The following is a 17,122-nucleotide window of genomic DNA, read 5'->3' on the forward strand; positions in this document are numbered from 1 at the left end:
CCTTGACAATGCATTGCTTTTAGCAGAAGACATGCATACTTAGCTATTTCTACTTAATACTCTTGTTCCACGTGCTCACAATGGATAAATGACCTTGAACATGTGGTCTGTCCTCGTAAACAACAATTTATGAAGTGTTTTGGTTTGAGAGATAAACCCATCTTAAATGAGATGATCCATTATGGGTTCATCCATGAATTTGGTGGGATGATATAATCACTCATATTTACACTAATTGTGTGCTTGGGAGAAATGAGATGCTGATGGACCAACTCATTTCATTTCTCAAATCAAACAAGTAGGCTAGGAATAAGATGGTAATAGATCACCTCATTTTTCGAACTAAACGCACTATTAGTTTCTACAAAATCCTGTATAAATGGGTATCTTTTAGTTAAATGGTATTCAGTTTAAACCATCTTTAATTTTTTTACTCAATACAAACAAAGTTCTAGAAAAGTGCAAGCAAATGCATTTACATACAACAAAATTTGCATATCACAACTATGATCAAAATACTCAAGAAGACTAAGTGGTATGAATCTATTTGTGCTCTATCTTCAAAACTGAGAACTTTGTTCTTATTAATTCCACAGCAGCAACGTGGGAGATATCTTCTACTCAAATTATTGATAAATTTGTGAATTGAGCATAGCTCAGTTGGTTAGGATTCTTGTGGTGGAACCTGTCCACTGGGTTCGAGTGTTAGACTTGGCACAGATGGTTGCATTTTCTTAGGATTAAATCTCGAGAGTAATAGTACATGCACACGTTGGTGCGTTCAGTGGTCAAAGTGTGTGCATGTGGTACATTAGGTTATGCTACCAATCTTGTTTAGACGTGTGCTATGACCTACCAACGTGAGTGTGTGAGCGTAAGTTGGTTTGCGTGCATATGTGCGTCCGATTTGTATAAAAAATTATTGATCATTTCCTATTGAAACAAACCTATCCATATGCTTTACTTTTCGTATTTTATGAGTTATTTATTTTTTTACTTCCTGTACATTGTTCACAACCTTTTTCTGAACAATTCATGCGGCATAATTTGCTATCTCGTGCCAATACTGAGTTGGAGTATCAACCAAGTGTTATTCTCATTTGATTTGGAAGGTGCAGTGGATGGAGAATAAAACCAAGATTGTTCATCATTGCACAATCTGTACAAATATCATGTCACCAAGCCTAATATGGTGGACACACATATTATTATCTTGATTAAAGCATTTTGTAACAAAACAAATATCACTGCACAATTTCTAACTAAACAAATTTAAAACAATTAGCTAGGGTGGCAGGCTTGAGAGGGGAATCACATTAATAACGACAAATCCGGGGGCTAAAACGTAAATAACACAAAAACTCCTGGCCGCTTTTCCTTTCTGCCAAGCCTAGCTAATTCGTCGTGAAGAGACCTTTTCCTGTCTGTCTCCACTACTCCATCCCGCTCCACCCCTCTCCAGATCGATCTCCCTCGCCCGAATTCTCCAGTTCCATCTCCGCGACTCCTGCTGAGGATCCCTCCTAGGTTGGTCGTCCTCTAACCTGCGATTTTTCGCTGTATTTTCCGGTGCTCTCCGCGGCTTCCGTGGCCAAGAAACGGGCCGATTGAGCTTGTGGTGGTCTTCCTGCTTCTGGATGGCGAGAAGCTTCCGGCTCGAGGGGCGGGGCGAGGGCACCGGGGTAGGTGGGAAGTGGTTCGGGTCCGGAATTGCGCCCGGGGCTTGGCATTTCCCGGTTCTTGGCGTCGGGTTGGGGGAAGAAGCTGCGGGGTCGCGGCTTCGTGTCTCTTGGAGTGCATGAGTCATCTGGGAGTGAATGTTTCCAGCGTGCTGAATCCCGTGACTATAGATAGGACTTGCCTTTTGTTTGATACTTTGATCCAGATTTAGCTTGTCCTGAAGTCGCAGCTTGTTTGCTATCTGATTTGGAGCATTATTCACTTGTGTCTGGTATGATTAGTGTACTACTTTGGCATTTGGCAGCTCTGCTAGGAATTGGGGGTGATTGTATGGGAGTTGTGAGGAGAAACGGTTGGCTGTATTGGGTTCTTGCAGATTAGTCCTACGGTCACTCAGCGACCAGCGCTGCGTGTGAATATCCTATGTTGCTTTTTAGCATACATTGCCGCACATTTCCTGATATGGAAATATTATAAGCATCTTATTCACATTCTACGCTATATGTTATATGCTGTCGTTAATTTTTTTATAGTATGTCTATTCTGTTAACTTCATAGTTATAGTCATACTATCACCAAAGTGATACTTCTTTATAGGACCTTGTTACGCAATCATAGTTCTTAGAAATTTGCCCTACGGTCACCAGTGATCAGCACTGCATGCAAATATATTAGGTCGCATGTTGCTGTGCATTGGCGTGCATTTCTCGATATGGAAATATTTTGTATACGACATCTTATTCACATTCAATAGTATCTGTTATTTGTCGCTGTTAAGGAGATGATATTATGCCTGTTATGTTACTTTCATAGCAGTAGTCATTCTATCGTTGGAAGCGATTCTTGTTCATAAAACCTTGATGGGTCAGAAGAATTTTTACATGTAATCTTAGTCTTGTTCCCCATGGACCGAACTTTCTAATTTAATTTTGTCAGAAAAGGAGATTTTTTTTTTTGGTTTATTGATTACTATCCATATGTCCTTGGTTTCCTGTTCGCAGCATACTTGTTGGTATCCTTTGAAAGAAGAATTAGGCAAGAGTTCTTTATAAAATTGAGGATGTCAGTTTCTATGAAGGACCTGGACCCAGCTTTTCGTGGCTCTGGGCAAAAGGAGTATCCTTTCAATCTTTCATTTATTTCAGTCCATTACTACGACATTTCTTTTATGTTTTTGTTATCTTCACCTTGATCGAGTCTCTTTCCTGGGATATTGGTCAGTGATTGTTGGGCGATGATGTGAAATGTTTTGAGAACATCAGATAAAAAAGCTAAGCACTCAGTTTTGGCATGGCACCAGATAACAATTTTCATAGTGCTGTAGAGGAAAAACTGTGTTCCCTGTTTGATGTAGATTTATGCAATTATGAATTTGCAATGCTGTTCTGTACATAAATTAACTGTCCTGGGATGCGCCTTCTCAACATGTTCTATAAATCTAATATGCAGTAGAAGTCGTTGCTCATTGCCTGGAAAAGGTGGATATGTTGTGTATAAGCTAATGTAAAGATGGGGCAATTTACAATAAATGATGATATAACAATGACCGATAGCTTATCAAAGTTATGTTCTTCAAATATTTATGAAGCACTTGATCTCAAATTCACTATTGATATTCAGTCCATTACTCCACTATACTTTTGGTCTTGATCCATGGATGGCCATTGTTATCCTTAATACCTTGCAGCGGCTTGGAAATATGGCATATTGAGAATTTCAAGCCGGTTCCTATCCCTGCGTCTTCATATGGGAAATTTTTCATGGGTGATTCTTACATCATCTTGAAGGTACCAAAGTGCACAATCCTCAGATGCATGACCTTTTCCCCTCTAATTCGCAGCCCTAAGATTTAAATTACTTCTATTTCCTCTGGCTTCACAGCCCTAAATCTCATCGTAGCCATACTACCACTTACGATAGCTTGTGGACTTGATTAGCTTGAAACATTTTTCATATTTTGTTCTATGGGATAAAGGCCATTTTGAAGATCTAAATATTTGAATGAGAATTTTGCTGTAGAATTCTGATAGATGATGCAATCTGGGGAGTTTGTAGAATCGAAGATGTAATGCATACTGTGGAACAGATGAAAAGGGATGATAGAGGAAGTGTACATGTACTAACAAAAGTCAACAATACCAAGGAGGCTCAGCTGAAATACTCTTAGTTAGTCAACTATGTTACATGAAGCAACTATTTGGAACATTAAAATTATACTGTACATTGAAGTTTATTTTGCACTTGGCCATATTTTCTTTGACAGAGGGATTAAATGCAACAAGTATGTTATTGTGAAACTTCACTAAATTTGAAGAATTTTCTTAGTAGATACGATAGGTACACAAAACAAGTAGGATTGGTTCAGTAAATTCCAGTTCTGGGCTTATTGAGGCCATGAGGAATACATAGTAAAATATTTTGGAAGTCTGTAACCCTAATGTTTTTAGGCCTTTTGTTTGCCATATGCATATGATTGCACTATTCATTCTGTGATTTTGTTTGTATGCTTGGGGATTCAGTTGGATTATGCTCAAATGCATGTAACAATTTTTCAACATGTTCCTTTTCCTTCCTACAGACAACAGCCTTGAAAAATGGTTCTCTTCACCATGATATCCATTACTGGATTGGTAAAGATACTAGTCAGGTATTTCTCATATCATTTGATGATACAGTTTTTGGAAAGGTCATTGAATCTAATTTTATCCATGGTAGGACGAAGCTGGAACTGCAGCAATTTTAACAGTAGAGCTTGATGCTGCCCTTGGCGGACGTGCTGTTCAATACCGAGAAGTACAAGGCAATGAAACAGAGAAGTTCCTCTCCTATTTTAGACCATGCATCATGCCACAGCCAGGAGGAGTGGCATCTGGATTCAAGCATGTTGATGTCAACGAGCAGGACCATGTCACCCGCTTATATGTCTGCCAAGGGAAGCATGCCGTTCATGTTAAAGAGGCAAGCCATCTGAGAAGCTATATTCTTTCTCCAAACATGGCAATTCTTGTCTTGATCAGACTTGTTATTCTACATCCAGGTTCCTTTTGCTCGATCGTCCCTTAATCATGATGACATATTTATTCTGGATACGAAGTCCAAAATTTTCCAGTTCAATGGCTCCAACTCATCCATTCAAGAGCGAGCAAAAGCTCTTGAAGTTGTGCAGTACATCAAAGATACATTTCATGAGGGCATGTGTGAAGTTGCATCTGTTGGTGAGCAATTATCTTCACATTTCACCCTCAAAGACTCTTCGCTTGTGTGGTACTGGAAATTAAAATTACTAGATATGACTCTTTGCATTTTTCTTAGAGGATGGCAGGTTGATGGCTGATGCGGAAGCTGGTGAATTTTGGGGTTTTTTCGGTGGCTTTGCACCTCTTCCAAGGAGGGCGCCCGCAGAAGACAATGAGACACATGAGGAAACTGCTTCCAAATTGCTATGGTAATTGACTGAGGTTTTATTCCATATATCAAAACCTTGTTCGATTGCCAACAAGAACAGTTTCCGTTTGAAATCAGTTGGTAATTTATAAAATGTTCACCGTTTCAGTTTTAACCAAGGAAAGCTGGAACCTATTAACTATGAATCCTTAGCACATGAATTACTTGAGACAAACAAGTGTTACTTCTTAGACTGTGGCACCGAATTGTATGTTTGGATGGGCAGAACTACATCCTTGCAGGAGAGGAAAGGTGCTAGTGAAGCTGCTGAGGTAATATTTGTTCGACAACTTATTTCTGTTATTCACCGCATTCTTATGAACTACCATGCTACAATATTGAAAATGCTGAGGAGTCATGCTGACATTTCCTGATGCGCTCATTAATTTTGTGTGTGACATATGGTTCCTTCAGTTCAGTACACTGCTTATCGGATCTATTATTCCTCTACCCTTTAGAGGCTTGGTTACTTATTCATGGTCCCACAAATATTAGAATTTTTTGGAGAAATGTTACATGTTTTATCTTTCTGACATATATTCAAGATAATTTCCTTTTGTTGAAGTATATGTTGCTGTGATGTTTACTGCTTATTTGCCTAATTTGCCTATGTAGAAAATTCTCTCTGATGCTAACCGAACAAAGACACATATTATCAAAGTGATTGAAGGATTTGAGACTGTTATGTTCAAGTCAAAATTTAAAGAGTGGCCGCAAACACCTGACTTGAAATTGTCATCTGAGGATGGAAGAGGCAAAGTTGCAGGTTATTATTTGCAAATTTACCAGTTTCAACATTTTTTTATTCATGAAAGGTTTTCCATCCTTCACAATTTGATCAACTACTTTCTTTTTTAAGCTCTTCTCAAACGCCAGGGCTTAAATGTGAAGGGTTTGATGAAAGCTGCTCCTGCAAAAGAGGAACCTGAACCCTATATTGATTGCACTGGCAACTTGCAGGTACTTATGCATGTTTTAGGTTTTTTGCCTTTCTAAAGTAGTCATGTAAGCATCATCTTTTGCATCTCATCATTTTTTTTAGCCTTCCAAATATTCTCATATTAGTGGTCCTCCAAATTTTTTTATGCTAAAAAAAACTTGTGGGAAAGCATTGTTGCAAATACTGGTCTTGGAAAGATCTGCTTGCATGGGTATGCACACCCGTGTTAGCTAGCTAGCTAGCTAGCTAGAAATTCACTTTGAGAAAAGAAGTTATTGTTACCTCAACTGAGATTATGGGAGAGTAGATAATGCATCCACTAGCGTTGATGTCAATATAGAGTCCTCATATGCTTAGACATATATACTTAACACCCCCCTCAAACTCAAGGTGGTATATGAGGCTCATAAGCATTGAGTTTAAGCAAATGAAGCTGATGATGTGCTTGAGTTTGTGCTTTGGTGAAGTTTGCAACTTGCAACTCTGATGGCATATACTGAAGAGCAATTGTTTTCTGATGACAATGAGATCGAGTAAAGAAAGTATCAACACCAACATGCTTTGTGAGTTTATGCTTCACATGATCATTAGCAATTTGTACGGCGCTAGTGTTTTCACATAGAAGAGGTGTGGGTGCTTCACAAGAGACTCCAAAATCAGCCAATAACTAACGAAGCCATACAACCTCGGTAGTAGTGGCAAGGGCTTGAACTTCTGCCTCTGTACTAGAGCGTGATACAACAACCTGCTTCTTGGACTTCCATGTAAGAGAAATACAATAACTAGCGACAGAACGATGATTCGTCGAATCACTCACCCAAGTGAAGTTTGAGGAAGCGTAAATAAGGGTGGCAATTTCCCCCGTCGGGTCGGGTCCCTGCGGGTTTCAGACCCGACGGAGGCGGGTTCGGGTGCAAAAAAAACCCTACGAAGCTATCGGGTCGGGTCGGGTCGGGGCCTTAACTCGGGTCTGGTTCGGGTCTATTTTTTCACCCGTGGGTGTCACCCAAAACCCGAAACCCCGCCCACTCAGTGCCCGCGCGCGCCCCACCCTGCTCCACCCCACCCCGCTCGCCCGCCCCGCTCGCTCGCCCCGCCCCGACCCGCCGCCGTCACACTGCCGGTGTCGGAGGGTGAACTCCTAAAGCAGGGATCCGGAGGGACCCCTTTGAGATTCGGTCGGGGGATGATTCTGAATCTGTTTTGCGGGAGAAATAAATGGGCGTAAATGCGATGGTAGGTGGAATGGAATGATCGGATGCAGAATGCAGTAAATGCACTGGAGGTTTTTAGACAGGTTCGGGCCGCACTGAGCGTAATACCTTACTCCTGTGTGGATGCTATAAATGCGCTGAGAATGTCTCTCAGGGATGTTACTGGTTACAAAAATGTTTGTCTATCTTAGAGCTTCAGGCTCCTTGTTCTTCGGTGATCTCAGCTTCTGTGCTTGTACTGGGGTGTTCATTCTGTCTTCGATCTTCGTTCGGATCGATCTGGTCCCCCTTTCCGTATCCACCGGCTCCCCTTAAATACTCGCCGGCGGTAGCGTGCCCAGAAAGGGAGGGCACGAGTTCCAAGGCGTCATAAATGGAAAAGCAACCATCATGGGCTGCTGCGCGAAATGACGGGGGGTTGAAAACGCGCCCCCCGCCCGGTCTCGGTCGTCATGATGTCGTTCTGCAACGGGCGCCGCGAAGAGGGCCCACCGAGCAGCCCGGCGTGCCTGTTCGGTCTTGTACGCCTGACACAGCAGGGCGGCAGGCGGGGCGCCTTGGGCCTCGCGATGTTATCCCCACGCCCCCCTTGCTAGAATGTGGCAGGGACTGACACCGAGCGTGGCAGGAGCAGTTGGAGGTGATAGGCCACGCGCCCTTTTAAATGCGGCATCGGGCCTTTCACTGGTTGACACCTCACCGCTGGACCTCTGTGGAGGCCATCGGCGAAGGACTTCTTAGGCCGTCGGGGAACCGAGTGCTCGGGGGTCACTGTTCACATCCCCGAGCACTCTCTCCCGGATATGCCCTTTCTTGGTCCTCGGGGAACCGAGTGCTCGGGGGCCACTGTTCACCGCCCCGAGCACTCTCTCTTGGAATTGACTGTTCAGATCTTCGGGGAACCGAGTGCTCGGGGGCCGCTGTTAACAGCCCCGAGCACTCTCTCCCAGAACTAACTCCCTTGGGTCCTCGGGGTAATCGGGCGCTCGGGGGCCGCTGTTCGCAGCCCCGAGCACACCCTTCCCGGTACTCGGCTTTTCTGGTTGTCGGGGGACTTGGGTGCTCGGGGGCCGCTGTTCGCAGCCCCGAGCACACCCTTCCCGGTACTCGGCTTTTCTGGTTGTCGGGGGACTTGGGTGCTCGGGGGCCACTGTTCACGACCCCGAGCACTCTCTTCCCGGCACTTGGTCTTCTTGGATCATCGGGGAACCCGGGTACTCGGGGACCACTGTTCATGGCCCCGAGCACCCTCTCCCGGGACTTAGTCTTCTCGTACCTCGCGGAGATGATCCCCGCGGAAGGGCGCCACGTGTCAAACTGCTGATCTGGCCTCGGGACTCGGGGACCCCTGGTTCCTGATTCACCGACAGCCGGGTTTCGGGTCCCCGTCGGGGCCAGGGGCGGGGGTGGTTTTGCGCTCGATATTGATTTCGGGTTCGGGTCAGGTTTCGGGTTCGAGTCCGTTCCAGCAAAACCCGGCGGGGGCAGACCCGTTGCCATCCCTAAGCGTAAAGCTAAAGCGAACTAGAACGGGTATGGAACAAGCACTGAGATGATGTTCCGCTCAAGTAACGTAACACTCGAAGCAAATGGCTAAAATGCACAGAAGTAGGAGCACTCACAAACTAGTTCAAAATATGAACCGCATGAACAATGTCAAGCCTGGTGACAATGAGATAAACAAGACTACTCACAATACGATGATATCGAGATAAACAAAACCCATAGTGAGATAAACAAAACTCTAATGGCACACCTCTTGAGAACCCCTCTCTATATCTTCATATTGTGGGTAGTCTTGTTTATTTCACTGTCACTAGGCCTGATATTGCTTATGCAGTTCACATTTTGAGCTACTTTGTGAGTGCTCCTACTTTGTGTATTTTGGCCATTTGCTTCGGGTGTTATGTTACTTGAGGGGACGTCATCTCAGTGCTTGTTCTATACCTGTTCTAGTTCGTTTCAGCTTTACGCTTACTCGGACTTCACTTGGGCGAGTGATCCAACAGATCGTCGTTCTGACACTGGTTATTGTATTCTTCTTGGTACTTCTCTTGCATGGAAGTCCAAGAAGCAGGTTGTTGCATCATGTTTCAGTACAGAGGTAGAAGTTTGAGCTCTTGCCACTACTACTTTCGAGATTGTATGGCTTCGCTGGTTATTGGCTGATTTTGGAGTCTCTTGTGAAGCACCCATACCTCTTCTATGTGATAACATTGGCGCTATACAAATTGCTAATGATCCTGTGAAGCATGAACTCAAAGCATATTGGTGTTGATGCTTCCTTTACTTGGTTTCATTGTCATCAAAAAACAATTGCTCTTCAGTATGTGCCATCATAGTTGCAGACTTCTTCACCAAAGTGCAAACTCAAGCGCATCATCGGCTTAATTTGCTCAAACTCAATGTTTCTGAGCCTCCTATAACCTTGAGTTTAGGGGGGGGGGGGGTTAGTATATATATCTAGGCCTATATTGGCCTATGAGGACTATATATCAACATCAAGGCTAATGGATGCATTATCTTCTCTCTCCCATAATGCATCCATTAGCCTTGATGTCAATATATAGAGTCCTCATGGGCTAGATATATATACTTAACAATTATTAAGTCCCAAAATATGCACAAGGTTAATGCATTTTATGCTCCTTATACTTCATTTTGATTTTTGAGCTTCTATATGCAAGTTAAAATGGTAGCATTCTGACTGATGCCTTTTCGTCTATATTTGATAGGTCTGGTGTGTAAATGATAAGGACAAGACTCCTCTGTCATCCTCTGACCAATCAAAATTTTACACCGGCGATTGCTACATATTTCAGTATACGTATCCTGGAGATGATAAGGAGGAATGTCTTGTTGGAACTTGGTTTGGGAAAAAGAGTGTTGAGGTAAATGTTTTTGCAGAAAATCAATCTTGTCTGTGAATGTTTGTGAAGTCCGCTGATGCTTCTATCAATCTCTGACTTTCTAGCCCATAATTGTGCGGTTTTAGTTAAGCCATCTTTGAAGTTCATAAAAAGAACTCGAAAGGTTTTCAGTTGACAGCTATTTCGTGTTCTTGCTTTGTAAACTCTATGTTTTTTGTGAATAGTAGCAAGATTTTGGATAACCTCGTGATTGTTAATTATGTCATGTTCAATTATACGTGTTAAATCAACTTCAGCATTAAAAGATCTCAGTTCTTATCCAGGAGGATAGGGTAACAGCAATTTCACTTGCAAGCAAGATGGTTGAGTCTGGAAAGTTTCAGGCTGTCCAGGTAACCCCATTGATTTTCATTATGTTGGATTAAACAAGATATGAACCCTTGTGTCATCTCTAATGTATCCTTTCTTTCCTTCAGGCACGCCTGTATGAGGGGAAAGAACCGATTCAGTTCTTTGTGATATTTCAAAGTTTGCAAGTGTTTAAGGTTTACTTTGCTTTAATGGCCTTCAGTTGTATTGGTGTCATTAGTTTGGCTTGTACGCAGCTGTAGTCTTACCATCACAATTTTCATTGTAGGGTGGTCTTAGCTCTGGATACAAGAAATTTGTTGCTGAAAATGGTATTGATGATGACAGTTATTCTGAAGATGGACTTGCACTCTTCCGAATCCAAGGTTCAGGACCAGAAAACATGCAAGCAGTTCAAGTTGAACCTGTAAGTAACAGTGATAATTTTATTCCTGAAGGTATATCTGACCACAGGTTAATATTATACCATCTTCCTTACCAGTCACATACTATCTCCATTCTCTCTCTCCTTAGGTGGCCTCATCATTGAATTCATCCTATTCTTACATTCTACATGATGGAAACACCGTGTTCACTTGGGCTGGAAATCTGACCACTGCATTGGATCAAGAGTTAATGGAGAGGCAGCTTGATGTAATTAAGGTGTGGAACTATCTTCCCTAATGAAGTAAATGATAAATCTAATTGTACAGATGTAATTATTCAACCTTCGTCGATGTTTTGTGTAAATGTAATTGTAGTCTTCACTATTTACATCTGACAGTGGTTTACCAAATTCTGCACGAAATATACGTTGTAAAATTTGAGCCTGTCAGGAGGGAAAAGCGGTACTTAACATGCCCCTTTGGACTTACCTGGATTGTGGAGGGCCTGCCATTACTAGCTTCCAGTTGGCTTCTAGTAGTTCTGGATATTGATCCAACAGTAAATATCTTTGTTAGCATTTACCAGCCTGTTTCTGGCAAAAACCATCACAGATATTGATTTATGTGTCTTTATTTGTTCTTAGTTGAAATACTGAAATCTTGTGGTTTGAAATTGGCTGGGTTAAATATTACTACGGCATGACACGGGCTAATTCATTAAAGAGGATTTTGGCATCAGTCAAATCCCACCCTTACTGAGAAACATGGGAACTACCAGCCGTGGGTTGGTTTCTCACAGTTTTCTAGTCTTGCATCAGGAATATTCAGTATTCGGGAGGGCATAAGTTGAACTTGCATTGTTCCACTTGCTTGCCATTATGAGAAATTTGTTGTTGTATGCACCTTGGTAGCTTTTTTTCAGTTTACTATGCCTCTTTATTGGCCTAAGTTTTTCCTCCCATTTTTCCTTTCCACATTGTACAGTCAAATACGCAGTCGATGTCACAAAAGGAAGGGTCAGAAACAGACCAGTTTTGGAGCTTACTGGGAGGCAAATCCGAGTACTCTAGCCAAAAAATAGTGCGAGAACTTGAAAGTGATCCCCATCTTTTCTCATGCATCTTGTCGAAAGGTAATCAAGAAATGAACATTGGGTAACTTTGTTATGAAACTTGTCCACCTTTGTAGTTTAAATATTTATTGATCTGTTTCTGATGTTCCCTCTGTTATTGTAACCTTTTGGGGTCCATGAAGGTAATTTGAAGGTAAGCATCGTAAAATTGTGATATAGCTCTAGCTATGCTACCATTTTGTTTTCGACATTTAATTTTTTTTTAAATCTATTGAGCAGGTCAAAGAAATACACCACTTTACTCAAGATGATCTAATGACAGAAGATGTTTACATTCTGGACTGTCACTCGGGCATATTTGTTTGGGTTGGCCAGCAGGTGGATGTTAAAATGAGATTACAAGCTCTGGATATTGGGGAGGTAATAATTTGTATTTCTATGCAGCAACTTCACCAGAGCCATATATTTTGTTAAAGAACCCATATTTTTTTCTCACTGTTCAAATTTCTCACTACTTCACCAGAAATTTATTGTGCTTGATTTCCTTATGGGAAATCTTTCCCGTGAAACACCGATTTTCACTGTTATGGAAGGAAGTGAGCCTCCCTTTTTCACTAGGTTCTTCACCTGGGACTCAGCGAAATCACTGGTAAGTAGATTATTCATAGGATTAACCCATAATTTTTTATTTGTGAATATATGAGCAGTTTGTGTTCTATACAGTAAGAACAGCATAATCAACTCCTTGTTTAGTTTTTGACACATTATTCTCACTTTCGCTTTGTTTTAGATGCATGGCAATTCATACCAGAGGAAGCTCGCCATTGTAAAGGGTGGAGGTACTCCAGCATTGGATGTAAGATGCCCGAAACCTAATGATTTCATGGTAGTCTGTCCATGTTGATATATCTGTAAACTGCATTTCTTGCAAACATTTTTCTACAAGACAACAATATTGCTCCTCTCTGTGTGATTTTCAGCAGTTCTCTATGTTCTTTGATGCACATGCTTGTGCTTCTTTAGTTTTGTATGAAAGTGTTACTGTCTACTGTTGCTTCTCATATTAACCAACCCAAAACTATATTTGATCTGAATCACCTGTCATCTCTTCTGTCATCAATGTTTTGCAATGCAATATATATTTATATCGTACCTGGTGATACCTATGGCTTTGAGAATTGAGACATGAAGTCCTAGTGTTACCCTTGTTGTATGTTGGCTTCTGCATTTTTTTTCCGGTAGTTATATGACCGATCCATTGTTGTTGAATCTTTGGATTTACATATACATTGATAGAACTTGTGCTGACTCTCATGCGTTTTAAGAAACCAAAACGACGAACACCAGTGCATTCAGGAAGGAGTACTACACAAGATAAATCTCAGTGCTCCAGAAGCATGTCCTTTAGCCCTGAGCGTGTCCGTGTTAGGGGAAGATCTCCAGCATTCACCGCATTGGCTGCTAGCTTTGAAAGTGCAAGCAACAGAAATCTTTCCACTCCACCAGTAGTTAAAAAACTTTACCCAAAATCTGGTACACCTGAGTTGTCGAATACATCTTCTAAGTCATCTGGAATTGCGGCTCTGACTGGTTCTTTGGATCGCCCTACTCAAACTCCCACACCAAAATCAGTAAAAGGTATGCGATACAATTGCTCAGGCGAAAATTCTGTTTGAAAATAGAAAAATAGAAGTTATTGTAGCTTACCTTTTTCTCTTTAAATTTCTATGCATTAAGATGGCTCTGAGTCAGAGAAGCCAAAGCAAGAGGAAGATGCTAAAGAAGGCACTGATACCATGACCAGTAGAGTTGAATCTCTCACTATAAATGAAGATGTAAAAGAAAACGAGCCAGAAGATGATGAGGGCCTTCCAGTATACCCATATGAACGTCTGAAGACCACAGCTACTGATCCTATTACTGAAATTGATGTTACCAGGCGAGAGGTGATTATCGGATCTTACAATAATATCTCATGTTCTCAAAAGAAGGTAATGATCACATTTTTTTCAATTTAATGCAGACCTACTTATCTTTGGCTGAATTCAAAGAGAAGTTTGGAATGACGAAGGACGCATTTAGCAGGCTTCCAAAGTGGAAGCAGAATAGGCTAAAGATTACTCATCAACTTTTTTAGTTTGATCATCGACGCTTCAAATTTCTCCTTCAATCCTCAGGTCAAATGACTATTTCTCATTTAATAGTCCTTTGCAACTGCAGAATGCAACCACCATCCTTGACGACACATCAATTTTCAAGTTGTCCAGGATGGGTCCCTGTCTTTCCTAGTTTGAGTTTGTTTTGCTAGGTTCCTCTTATTCTTTCAATTCATAGGTGTGGTTTTATCTATCTTTTTTATCAAGTGCCCTCTATTGATTCAAGGGTCATACAGGTTTGATTTTGAGGCTTGCATTTTTGTATCAACTTCGCTTTGGTGTGTGCTTTTTCGGTTTTGAGATGAGTTGCAGTTTGAGAAAGCAAGATGTACAGCAGAGTGCCGGCATTGTAAAATCAGAATACCATTGTCTTTGATCAATAGAATTGATTTTTGTGTAACTTATATTAATTTCAAGAGAATTCGTTGAACATCTTTGATATGTACTTCATGAAAATTCCTTATATTATTCTCTGCGGTGACTTCTAGGGTGTAAACATGCTTGAGTTGTTACTGGCCCATTTACAAGAACTTTAGGGTTTTGACAGTTTTGAACTGACCCTCATCTTGTCAAATTCTAGTCGGTTCATTTTTATAGAAGGATGTACACAATATACCAACTTCATGAAAATGGTGTCATGTTGATAGTGATGGGTTATTTTAACAAACCAAATATTTCACTGTCGATAATGGTTACCTACAGTAACAGGTGCAAGTCAGCTACGTAGTACGTCCCTGTTTTCTTTTTTTTGGAAGGGGCAGGTAGGGTTCACAAATTCAACAATATAGACTGAAATATGCGAATATCGACCGATTCGAGTTGCATCGCATTCAGAAACCGATCAAAATTTCAAAATAAAAAATAACAAAATAACAAAAGTTTCTAAAAATACTAGAGATAATTTAAAAACATTATGTGAAAAAAATTTCAAAAATAATGTTGATTGCATCACATTTTATATAGAGGAAATTTGAAAAAAATAATAGAAAAATACTGAAATGAGCCATATGAATAGGATAATTTGGTCTATCATGTTAAGAAAAAAGCTTAACATGCAAACACATATTTGCCTTATGTAGGGTGTATCTTAAGAGTATCTTTAAAATTTATATCACTTATTTTGAGTTTTTTAATTTCTCTATAATTTTTACAAAGTTCACAAGCATAAAGTGAGTATGTTAAGAAATATCACTGTAATTAATTTTACACGTCTACCATTATTTTTTTCTACATAAAACATAGTATAAGTAAACTAATAAAAGTGGTTTCACTAATTTTGAGGTGTGAATCGGTTAGTAATGAATTAATCTAGTTGCAATATATTTACATAATCCTGCATGTTACAATAACTATTTCATGAGTTTATGTACTTTTAAAAGGCATAGGATCATATAAGAAGACTAACAAAATTGGTTTCATGAATTTTGGATTAGCAAATATTTAACCATGTATTTAACTAGGTTTATCAAATACATTTTCTCACAGAAAATATTCAACTTTTTCATGCGTATAAATACTTTTATCATGTAGATTATGTTACAAGAAAACCAACAAAATGTATTTCACTTGATTTAGAGCTCAGATGAATTAGTTTTTGATTTTATAAGGTTGAGCTGTTTTTTGTTTTTTGTTTTTGTTGAACTTCACTGAAATGCGAAGAATGCGAGCGGTTTTTGAAGAAATTTGAGCGGTTTTCGACATGGTTTGAAATGCGATCGAATATCGACGAAACCGATTGAATATCGAGACCCCGATTCGAGCGGATTTTGCCTCGGTCAACCGGGTTTGATCGCATGAATTCGTTTGAATCTTTTGAATTTTCGCTTGCATTTCACACATATCGGTAATTCACTGAGGGTCGCATTTCGATGCTCATTCGAATTTGTGAACCCTGGGGGCAAGAAGCCCAATTTATATTAGGTTAAAAGCACAATGCTTACACCTCTGGTTTTACATAACACTCTCTGGAGAAGGTTGAAATTACAAGAAGGTCCACTGCAACCCCTTCTCCAGTTAGAACCTTTTGCAAGCAAGACAATAGGAAAACAGAAAAAGACATTGAAGCACCATAGTGTCATCTTCATGATCGATACCTACGCTACTTGTCGGACCACTGGTGGTGAATGAAAGGACAATGATGTCGCCTAGAGGGGGGTGAATAGGCGTTTTACAAAAATTCATCCCTTTTTACCGTTGGTCTAAAATTGCAGCAGAATATAAATTAACGAATTTTTCACAAGTGAAAAACCTAAATATGCTAGGCTCAACTAGTGCACAATCACCCTAAATAAGTGTGGAAATTACAATCCTAAGGTGACTAAAATTATTCAATTCTAGCAAGAGATATGCAATAAAACTTAAATTGAAAAAGGCTGAAAACACTGTTCATATGCCTAGAATTACTGTTCACCGGAGACTCCGGTGAAGACCGGATTCTCCGGGTTGTACAGTTTCGGAAACTCCGGTAAAGGCTGGATTCTCTGTGTTCTGTACAGAACTGAGTCCGAAACTGAATATAAAGGATGAGTAGAGAGTTCTAGCTCAAACCAGGTGATGTCGTGTGTTCCCGGAGATGATCCAAGTAGATTCACGAAGAACCTACACTCAAATACACACAAACAAGTAGATCGAGCAATATGCACAAAGATTGAGCAAAAACTTAAAAGTAAGGAAACAAGAGAGGAGACACAAAGATTTGTTTCCCGAAGTTCGGATTCACCACCGTGAATCCTACGTCTCCGTTGAGGAAGCTCCAACGAACCAGGTCTCTTTCAACCACTTTCCTCGGTCCACTCTTGATTTCTTCCCTTACGGAGGTGAAATCGAGCCCTTCACAAACTTCCGTGGCTCACCACAAGCACGGGAGCTCACCGGCGACACCTAGCCGGCTAAGAGGCTTCACCTCCAAGAGTAACAAACGCTTCGAGAACTTCTTATCGAGAACTCAAGTGCTCAAGAATGGATTTAGCTCACTTGCACTCAATCTTCCAATCTCTCAACCCAACTAACTTT

At 40.8% G+C, this 17,122-nt stretch overlaps 1 protein-coding gene across 1 annotated transcript; it reads left to right on the top strand.

The window, feature by feature from the left end:
- The first annotated feature begins 1,373 nt into the window (after positions 1-1,373).
- LOC133895579 (villin-5-like) lies at positions 1,374-14,544 on the top strand. Its single transcript, XM_062336006.1, has 23 exons — positions 1,374-1,527; positions 2,682-2,796; positions 3,368-3,467; positions 4,259-4,327; positions 4,396-4,638; positions 4,718-4,895; positions 4,993-5,125; positions 5,234-5,396; positions 5,740-5,890; positions 5,984-6,084; positions 10,014-10,169; positions 10,472-10,540; positions 10,625-10,693; positions 10,786-10,923; positions 11,031-11,159; positions 11,867-12,014; positions 12,137-12,147; positions 12,234-12,374; positions 12,478-12,603; positions 12,745-12,810; positions 13,280-13,592; positions 13,692-13,900; positions 13,978-14,544. The coding sequence occupies exons 2-23, from the start codon at positions 2,741-2,743 to the stop codon at positions 14,089-14,091; spliced, it is 2,883 nt and encodes a 960-aa protein (XP_062191990.1). The 5' UTR covers positions 1,374-1,527; positions 2,682-2,740; the 3' UTR covers positions 14,092-14,544.
- Positions 14,545-17,122: the final 2,578 nt, after the last annotated feature.

The sequence above is a fragment of the Phragmites australis genome, chromosome 16 (genome assembly GCF_958298935.1).
Source record: "Phragmites australis chromosome 16, lpPhrAust1.1, whole genome shotgun sequence".
NCBI classification, from domain to species: domain Eukaryota; kingdom Viridiplantae; phylum Streptophyta; class Magnoliopsida; order Poales; family Poaceae; genus Phragmites; species Phragmites australis.